The 9,136-nt window shown below is 64.1% G+C and overlaps 5 protein-coding genes across 5 annotated transcripts in view; 2 read left to right on the top strand and 3 right to left on the bottom strand.

The window, feature by feature from the left end:
* Positions 1-446: 446 nt before the first annotated feature.
* On the bottom strand, positions 447-2,187 carry F751_0928 (hypothetical protein; the record flags this gene model as incomplete). Its single annotated transcript, XM_011398288.1, has 4 exons — positions 447-524; positions 627-812; positions 1,020-1,890; positions 2,033-2,187. 4 exons carry the CDS (start codon positions 2,185-2,187, stop codon positions 447-449), a joined length of 1,290 nt encoding a protein of 429 aa, XP_011396590.1.
* A 356-nt stretch (positions 2,188-2,543) lies between these two features.
* Positions 2,544-4,134, top strand: F751_0927 (Mitochondrial fission process protein 1; the record flags this gene model as incomplete). Its single annotated transcript, XM_011398287.1, has 4 exons — positions 2,544-2,602; positions 2,868-3,272; positions 3,505-3,637; positions 3,871-4,134. The coding sequence occupies 4 exons, from the start codon at positions 2,544-2,546 to the stop codon at positions 4,132-4,134; spliced, it is 861 nt and encodes a 286-aa protein (XP_011396589.1).
* Positions 4,135-4,365: 231 nt separating this feature from the next.
* F751_0926 (Protein-lysine methyltransferase METTL21B) lies at positions 4,366-5,258 on the bottom strand (the record flags this gene model as incomplete). The annotated part of the gene is made up of 3 exons (XM_011398286.1): positions 4,366-4,518; positions 4,692-4,859; positions 5,013-5,258. The coding sequence occupies 3 exons, from the start codon at positions 5,256-5,258 to the stop codon at positions 4,366-4,368; spliced, it is 567 nt and encodes a 188-aa protein (XP_011396588.1).
* Positions 5,259-6,095: 837 nt separating this feature from the next.
* On the top strand, positions 6,096-6,790 carry F751_0925 (hypothetical protein; the record flags this gene model as incomplete). The annotated part of the gene is made up of 3 exons (XM_011398285.1): positions 6,096-6,218; positions 6,346-6,449; positions 6,592-6,790. 3 exons carry the CDS (start codon positions 6,096-6,098, stop codon positions 6,788-6,790), a joined length of 426 nt encoding a protein of 141 aa, XP_011396587.1.
* Positions 6,791-7,280: 490 nt separating this feature from the next.
* The window catches only part of F751_0924 (BTB/POZ and MATH domain-containing protein 1), a gene marked incomplete at both ends in the record, with an annotated part of 3,594 nt that continues 1,738 nt past the window's right edge, over positions 7,281-9,136 (bottom strand). Inside the window, 6 exons of the mRNA XM_011398284.1 lie at positions 7,281-7,457; positions 7,588-7,656; positions 7,947-8,155; positions 8,296-8,449; positions 8,622-8,711; positions 8,799-9,107. Of these exons, the coding sequence (XP_011396586.1) occupies positions 7,281-7,457; positions 7,588-7,656; positions 7,947-8,155; positions 8,296-8,449; positions 8,622-8,711; positions 8,799-9,107 (1,008 nt within the window). The remainder of the gene's footprint in view (positions 7,458-7,587; positions 7,657-7,946; positions 8,156-8,295; positions 8,450-8,621; positions 8,712-8,798; positions 9,108-9,136) is intronic.

Genomic DNA, 9,136 nt, shown 5'->3' with positions numbered 1-9,136 from the left:
TGAGGAATGACCGGGGGAGTATGGGGGGACGAGGTGCCAGGGGGCGGATCTCCCCGCCCCTCGATGCAACGCCCTGGAAACACCTGCCCTGCTCAAGTCCTCCTGCATCATCAACCTCCTGGCAGGAACACGGAGCTGCTGTACAGCAAGACCAATGTGAGCCTGTCGCTGAAGAAGGAGTGAGGGGCAGCCTGGCAGAGACGCGCTCGACCTCGCATGCGCGCTCAGAAACGCGATCCTCAGACTTGCCTGGTGTATGCATGGCGCGCCCAGGGCCCCCTTGCTGGGGTTGCGCCGCCCCGGTCTGTGCTTTTGAACCCACGTAGACCGGTCACAGGGGGCGAGGGACGTGGCTTCAGCGTACAGAGTGTCACACGCTGCGTGCGAGGGCAGGCGGGTAGGGGGGTGGAGCTTCAGCATGATGCATGCCCAGCTGAGCGCCACCGTCAGGCCTGCGGGCGAGCCAGCGCCTCCAGCGCCCAATCCAGCGTGGCGTGCAGGCGGTCCAGAGGCAGCCTGCCGCCCTTTCCTTGCGGCCCGGCGGCCCGGCGCCGCAAGTGCGCGATATGGCGCCGCGCCGCGCCGGGGTCAAGCGTCGGGCCCTCGGGCCGCGAGCCCCGGCCCACACGCAGGGCTTGGCGCAGCAGCAGCGAGGCCTGCAGCGTGGCGAGCTCCAGCCAGGTGCAGGGCTCTTCGCTGAATGCTTCGGTCAGGCTGGCGTCTGTGGCCGTGGTCAGGGCCAGGGGAAGCAGGGAGGGGTGCTCGGCGCTGGAGAGGAGGGTCAGACCGCCGCGAACTGCTTCGGGAGGGGCCTGGCGGGAGGTGGGGATCAGGTGGCGTGAGGTCGGCGTGGGGCCCATGCAAAGGCATCCCGACGCTGTGCCCCCCTGGAGGTCGTGCACTGCGTGGTTTGGTGCATGGCCAATGCTCAGAGCAGGGTGATTCGTGTCAAGAAACCACCACCCCCTGCTCCCGCATCGATGCCGAACGGAACCCCAGCACCGGGCACGCCGCCTCACGTCTTGGCGCAGCAGCCTGCGGAGGACCGGCTCCTGGTGCGGCTGCGGAATGCGGCACCACAGCGATCTCGAGGCGTGGGCTGCCGGGGGCGCCAGGGCCGGGGCCATGGGGGAGTGCAGGGCGGTGATGCATGCCACCGCCCAGCCGTCCTGGGTCCCTCCCCATGGCACATCAGCGGCCTTGCCCTTCCCCGCGACAGCCCGGGTCAGGGCCAGGCACGCCAGCGCCAGCAGGCCCGCGCCGCAGCCCGGGCGCAGCAGGCGCGCTGCTGCCGCAAGCACAGTGTCGAAGGAGATGACCGTGCTGTCATAGGTGGGGGGGCCTGCGATTCTGCCAAACAGGCGGCTGCTCAGGGCGAGGATGACGGCAGCGCCGGCGTCCCCCGAACGCCTCCTGGAACCCGACATCTCAGAGATGCTCAGGCTGACAAGGGCCGGCAGGCCCCCTGGGGGGTCCTGGAGGAGCCGAGCGAGTAGATTTGTGTGATCCCCGCCCCAGGCTGCCGACAGGGCCTCGGCCCAGTACTCGGGGGCAACCGGTCCCGCAGCGCCCGCCGGGCTCGGAAGGCCCCTCAACGTGTGATGCGTGAGCGCCGCGCCGGCCAGCGCCAGCTCGGTCTGGAGGTCGCAGGGCCCTGAGGCGGTGGCGCGCCGGGCGCCGCTCAGCACCCCCTCGCAGGCTTCCAGGGCGGGGAGGGGCAGCGGACCGCAGTCCTGCAGCAGGCGCGTGACCAGCGCTGCCACGTCGCGGGCGACCCAGGTGCCGCCGCGATGCACGCGGGGTGCCAGCGTGCCCAGCGCGCGAAGCGCATGCGTGAGCAACAGGACGCCGGGGTCCTGGGGATCGTCGCCTCGCTCGCCCGCCAGGGTCCTACCATGTGGGGTAGAGCATGGTCATGGGCAGCTTTTCTGCAGGTGGTGGTGGCAGGGGCCATGTAGAGGCTGGCCATGGACGCGCCGCCCCCAGATCGAGGCGCATCAGTTGACATGCACTCCGCTCTCCCCTTGCATACCCGGTGGCTGCCAGGAAGATGGGGATGAGGTCCCTCGCGCCGCAGTGCTGGGCAGCCCTGTCCCACACATCAGCCACCAGCTGCAGGGAGCTGGCATGGGTCAGGCCGGCCCGGATCAGCAGGTCCATGCCCTGCACCACGGCATCCCCCAGCATGGGAGGCCTGGGGACCAGCGATCGTAGCATCGACAGCACGCGAGCCTCATCCGCGGCATCCAAAGCCCAGGAAAGGTCGCCGAGGAAGCGATCTACCTCTTCCTGGCAATCCTGCTTGTCCGCCATAAGTATCAGCACTGCATCGTGCGCAGGCAGATGACACCCTAAACGTGGGTGGCCATCGGCGTAGAACCCGACCTTCAAAAGCAAATTTCCTATACCAAAGGTTAGTGACCAACACTGAAACTATTGGATGGTGATTGGTATGTGATCTAAGATGTATTAGCGTGGGAGATGGTCGTCGAGCCCAGCCTGAGATCTGGCGCCCTGAGATGTGGCCCAATGCCGACCCCGCGATGCGACCCAAAGCAAAACAAAACAACACAAAAGCGGGCGCCTGTCTAAAACGAGGGAGGTGCTGGATTGTAACGCATCGTACAGCGCGCGGACTGCAGTTTGCCTGATAAATCATAACACGTCGCCAGAGTTGGTGGATCACTTCCCGTACAGGTCCCACCTGGCCCCCGCCTCAGCAGCATGCTGGCACTCTTGCCGGCACCAGTACATCGTCCCCCATCCTGTCGCAGGGCTGTGGGACGATGCCGCAGCACACAGGGTGGCGACAATGGGAGGCCCACCCTGCCTCATACCCCACCACCTCGGGCCCCCCCGAGCAGCAGTGGGCCGGAGAAGCGAGGCGACGGCATAGACATCGACTTGTTTGAGCCTGCTGGAACGGAGGAGGACACGACCGGGCGCCGGGACCCCTCCATCCCGACGCCCAACCTCCACCCCCTGGCCCGGCTGCTGGAGAGTGTGGACTGGTCGGAGCCCGGCACCTTTGACGGCATCCCCAAGACCGAGTACGACCCGCTCCGGGACGGGCCCCTGCGCTACCTGGGATATGCCAACGAGGTCGGGGAGGCCTTTGGCGCCTGGCTCTTCTCCGGCGGCGTGCCCTTGTCCTATGCCATCGCCATCTCCTACGTCCTCTTCGACACCGTGGACAAGTGGCAAGCGACCTACAGGGACGCCCGGGCCAAGCTGAGCGGGGAGAGTGTCCCCAGCAGCGTGGACGTGCCACTGTGAGTGCCTTGAAGGGCGTGGAAGGCTGTGGTTGGGCAGTCCAAGGCGAGCGGAGGTATCCCTCAAAGCACTCACCCTCAGCAAGACGTGGTGCTCTTGGCGGGAAGCGGCCCGTCTGCCAGCCAGCCTCGGCGCCCAGCCTCCTTCCCTGCGGACCCTGGGCACCCTCTTCCCACGTTTCAGCCCTGCCCCTCCATATGCCTCACTTTCCACCCACCAAACCGCACACAGGCTGGTGCACCTCATCGCGCTGGACCGGGGCCTGGACACCCTGGTGTGGCAGCTCATCGCCTCCGTGGCGGCGCCCGGGTACACCATCCACACGCTGGTGGCGGTGGTGACGCAGCTGCTCGTGGCCGCTGAGGTGGGTGGGACGCAGGCGGGCTCCTGTGGAAAGGGGGAAGATCACTGGGGGTCCAACCCTGCCACGAAGTGCCCTGGCCTACTTCAGAGCATGGGTGGCATGCACAGGGTCCTGATGGCCCTGTCCTCCACCCCTTCATCCTCGGCGGCATCAGCCTCGACCCGCTTCAGTCTCAGAACCCTGCAACACTCAGGTCGCACAGGTACCACCCCTCCCTCCCTTCACCCATGCAGGCCACCAGCCTAGGCCACAGCCTGACGGCGCTGCTCGCCTCGGCGCTGCACACGCCCGAGGAGGCGCTGGTGCCCCTGCTGACCAAGTCGCTGCCCACCGCGGTGGGGCTGGCCACCATCCCCTACATCGTGCACCCCATCGACAGCGGGGTGCATGCCCTGCTCAATGCCACGCTCCGGCCCCTGCTCAAGAGAGGGGTCTGCAGTCGGGGGGGTGCGGAGGCGGGCCTCGCCATCTGCAAGCCCAGCAGGGAGGGCAGGTGAGGTGAGCGCCACTGAACGGCTTCTCTTGAATGACGCTAAGGCACTCACCGTGAAGTGCTGCTGCACTGAAGCCCCTGCCTGTACGCTTGTGGTCTGAGCAGTTCAAACTAGTTTACAGGCAAGTCAAGGTGCTGTTAGCAACGGTAGCAGGAAGGTGGGCAAGGCGCACGAGAGTGCAAGCAGGCAGAGCAGGAAGGTCGACGCCTGGAACGCTACAGGCCCAGGAAGAATTCATTCCAAACGCTCACAGAGGTACAGGTCGATGGCGCCCCGCTCGGGCTCGCCAGGTCGCTGAGAGACGGGCTCGACCTTGAATGCCGCTGCAAGCCTGGGGAAGAAGGCATCATCTACACGCTGTGATCGGCACTGGTGAGCCAGCAGGACCTGTGCGATGGAATATGGCAGGTGACAGTAGGTGAGATCGAGCTCCAGAGCGGCAGAGAATCGGCGCAAGGTGCTTGCATCGATAGACCAACCGGCAGCATGTGGGTCGCCGAGGTCTCCAAAGCATTCCAAAATTACAATGACTTCTGAAAACATACCATCCCAGGGCGCACCTTGCTCTTGGGGCCGGTGGCGGTGAGGAGGGCGTTGATGAAGGGCTGCACCAGTGCCTCCAGCCAGACGCAGTCAGCTGCGATGACAAGCGCATAAGGCGCCGCAGGCAGAGCTTCACGCCCCACAGACTCCCAGTCACAGGGCACCACCGAAACACGGGAGGAGACCTGGGTGCCGGAGCGGGTGTGGCAGGAAACAGCTCTCCATGGAGGACATGTAACCACGCCCCCATGATTGTGGGTTGGGTGAGGGGCCTCTTTGCCCTCAACCCATCCAGCTCTCTCTCCCTCTGCACCCTGGTTTCACAACAACACACCCACCGCAGGGTTCAGCTGGACATTATGCCGGAGGGCTGGCAGTACCGAAGGCAAGTCTGACAGGTGGGCGTAGCCCTGGTCCAGGCACGCTGCGGCAGACAGGCCTGCAATCCCTGTGCCGGACCCCAGCTCCAGGAAGGCTTTCCCAGGAGGCAGGAGCTGGAGCCTCTGCTCCACTGAAATGTGCTGCAGCCAGTGCGCCAGGGTGACGGATGCATCCCAGACTGCCCATCCTGTGCCTCGGCCCATGCCGCCCTCTTGGCGGAGGACGATGGGAACTCCATTGCATGTGAAGTCTCCCGTGTATGAAAAAACATGCTGGGGCCCTGGGAGGGCCAGCATGGTGATGTTTGCCAACTACAGGGTTCTACTAAATGATTACAAGAGCATGGTCCATGAGAGAGTGGAAAACTCAAGCGGCTTGCATTTTGAGAAGTTCCACACAATTCTCTTCAGGTTGTAGCGTAGCGTGATGTTTATATGCAGAAATACAGCGAAACAGGAAGGGTCGCGATGACAGCTTTCTGCGCGCGCTGTTCAAGTTCTGGGGGGAGCACCGAATCGCGATGTGTATGTACGTCGACCGCGCAGGGAAACAGTTCATAGGTCGCAAAGGGCATCCCCAGTCTCTAAAACTTAGAAATACCATCATTGGATGTTGCATCCGGTACCATGATCTCATCGCACACATGCTGTACTCCAGCCGGTCTGGGGCGCGTCTGTCCCACCTCCCTTCTCCATGTGAGGGGGTGGTGTCTCCAGAGAACGCTGCCGCCTGGAGCGAGGTTATTCTCTACACCTGGGGATGGTTATCGACGGGCACCATCGCGCAGCCGCAGGGTGAGAGCACCACATGAATGATCAGCATGCAGGCATAAGTGTGCGAGCTCATGTGCATTATTTGCTACTTCACTGACCCCACCTTCCATCTAGTGACGCAGCCCTTTATTCATGCTGCTGCTGGAGGACCTTCTCCCAACCCGCGCAAGATTGTAGGTCCCAGGGGGGCCATCTAGGAACCAGCAAGCGTCGCTAGAAACTTCCGTCCTGGTATGTAGTGCTGACACACAGTTTCACCCCAAAACCATGCAGATCTCTCTGCCCCTGACTGTCCCTCCTGCGGGCGTCACGATCTCTGCCGCTGTGGTGCTGAAGCTCCTCATCCTCTTCTTCCCTGACACCCCCCTGGCTGCAAACATGTTTCATGCCGTGAGTGACGGACGGTGTTGGAGGTGCTCCTTGACTGCCGGCATTCCTGGTGCATGTCACTCGGGACCCTGTGACACCTTGATGAGCCTCCCGGCAACGACTCCACTCCCTCATCCCCCGTTGCCAGGGCAAAATGCCGATCGGGCTGGAGGTGTTGTGGAAGACGGTGCCTGTGGCTCTACTGTTGCTCGGCATCGCCAAGTGGATTGTCGACACCAGGAGGAACAAGACGTGAGTGCCTGGGAGATAGATGAGCGACATCTTCGGGGTTCCCACGGCCATCTCAGCCTTGTGTTCCACACGTGACCCTTGAACAGCCTCAGCCACGACTCCCCAATCCTCCCTGACAGCCTCCCACCCCGCATCCATGCAGTCCTAACTTTGGGCTCAAGATCACGCTCATCGGTCTGGCTGGCATCATCCTGGGGCGCCTCCTCCTCCTGGACTTTGCCTGGAGAAAGGTGCTCCCCCTGCAGGCCCCCGCAAAAGAAAGCATGCAGCAGAGGGCGATGCGCCAGCTGCATGTACCCTCCAGCCGCGTGAAGCCTGTCGGTCCATCAGCCGGCTCATAGGGTGGGGCAAGGAGGACTGCTTATAGCAGTTGGGTGCATGCATCGTTGTTCCTCCGACACTGCTCCCCCTGCCTGGTCGCACAAAGCACCATATAATATCGTATTAAAAAGGGAATGTAAACAGCATTCAGTACTGGCACACCTGGGTGCGGGCACGGCGGCTTCTGGGACGAGCAGCAAATTGAGGTTGTCAACCCCCCTGAAGGCTGAGCAAACGCGACATGCGGCTTGGAAGCCACGCTGGTCGACTGCCAGCGACAAAGAGTACTGCAGAGGGCCTGCGCAAAGTTTTGGGGCCTTGCCGACCAGGGCAGAGCCTGGTGTCTCCCAAAGGGAGGGGGCCCTACATGCGCCGGCGGCCTGCCAAGAAACTGGCTGGCGCGCAACTTCTAGGAACTGCATGCCACGTAGAGTATTGCGCATTGCAGTGCTGACTTGTCCGCGGTCCTTTGCCTGAGTGAACAACGGCAAGCTGCTCTGGAGAGGCCCATCAGTCGTGCCGTGCGCGAACGCGGCGCATGTGGCCCTCCGTAGACGACTCCCCGCCCACCCCCAGGTTGTGGTGGAGCTGGTCCATCACGTCTGCCTCGTCCTCCCCGGCCCTCACTGCGGCCAGGCCGGCGGGCAGATACGCTGTACCCGCTGACCGATTGAGCCCCGAGATGACCTGTGGGTTGGAGAGGGGTGGGGAGTGAAGCAAGGTGAGTAGTAGTGCAGAAGATTGGGAAGCCTGGCCTTTCACCCTCTCTGTTCATGTTTGCAACAGCAACTCCACCCCCACAATCCAGACACAATACCTGCAGGAGCTCTGACTGGACTTGCGGGCAGGTGTAGATAAGGTACTGGTACCCTTCGGTGGCCATGACCTGGACGACAAGTAATGAGGGCAGGTGGCAACATTAGGGTGGGAGTTTTTGTTGTCCCAGGCATGTCTCACGCCAGACAAGGTGGGTGGCGATTCCCATCCATGCAACCGCTGCAGCAACCCGTGGGATAAAGGGCCGGTTCGCTACGTAACGGCATGAGTCATCGCCATTCTCTAAATCCCTGGGGCGCTTCCATCACCGCCGACGGGCAAGCCCACCGCGACCCCACTAAACACCCTGCAAAACGCACGCACACACAAACAACCAGATCTCACACACGAGTGCAGTACCTTTTTCAGGTGCAGGGCGACGTACTCCAGGCACACCCGCTTCAGCTCCAGCGCGTTGTTCTGCTCGGCCAGGGCCAGAGTGGTGGCCACCGTCTCCTCCTCGATGCTGACGCAGAGGCGCTGCTCGCAGATTCCGCGCAAGCGGATGAGCTGGAAGCGGTCGGCGGCCACCAGCAGGTGCTGGGCCATGGCCACCTCCATGCGGTTGTCTGCGGGGGAACAGGAAAGTGAGGAAGAGTGGGGTCGAGGTGGGATGGGAGGAGGCGCATGGCCAGGACGGAGCAGGGCTTTGACGTACCTCCCTCATACAGTCACGACTGCACACCCCCGCCCCGACCCCGGCGCGCACCCTGCAGCTCCTCTGGCAGGTCGTCGGCGTACACAAAGTGCAGAAGGACTTTGAAGACGGGGAGCTTCACGCCCTGAACATCCACGCGCGGCCTCAGCCCCTGCCCCTCCAGCATCGGCCCCGTCAGCAACGCCTTGAACACCGGGGACCGCGCCTGGAGCAGTGCTCGTGTGAGAGGGTGGAGGGTTCAAACAAGGACGAGGGGGGATGGCGGGTGTGGCATGACGACACGGGGGGGGCTGTGGCTGCAGGGTGCAGGATCGGCAAGGGTACCAATGACCCCCCCCGTAACAAAAAAGCAAGAAACTTCCCCCACCTCAGCGCACCTGGAGCAGGATCTTGTGCGCGGCCATGGTCTGGCCCTCCACCTCGAAGCTGACGTCGGCGCCCTCCCCGCTGTCCAGCAGGCAGGCCAGCTCCGGCCCCAGCGAGGGCGGGGGGACGACCACGCCGCGGCGCGGCGCCGCGCCCGCGCGTGCCAGCGCGCCGCCCGTGGACACCACCAGCTGGATGTGGTAGCGGATGACGATGGTGTCGCCCACCAGCAGGCCGCGCCCCGGGTCCTCCAGCACGCTGCGCTTGACGAACTTGCGGTAGCCGTGGCAGTTGCGGGCCTGGGGGTCGGCGCGGGAACAGGAGATCTTGACCGCGCCCTGGTCCCGGCGCCGGCCCTTGGACACGTCGCCGCCGCGCCCGGTCTGGTCCACCAGCGTGAAGCGGTGGAAGGCGCGCACCACACGCCCCTCGCCCGTGCTCAGCACGCCCTGCGGCGCCTCGCCCTCCCCGATCAGCGCCACGAACAGCGCGCAGTACTCATTGCCGGGCGCGGCGGCGGCGGGCG

Source organism: Auxenochlorella protothecoides, assembly GCF_000733215.1.
Source record: "Auxenochlorella protothecoides strain 0710 unplaced genomic scaffold scaffold119, whole genome shotgun sequence".
Classification (NCBI taxonomy): Eukaryota; Viridiplantae; Chlorophyta; class Trebouxiophyceae; order Chlorellales; family Chlorellaceae; genus Auxenochlorella; species Auxenochlorella protothecoides.
This window is presented reverse-complemented; position numbering and strand designations above follow the sequence as displayed.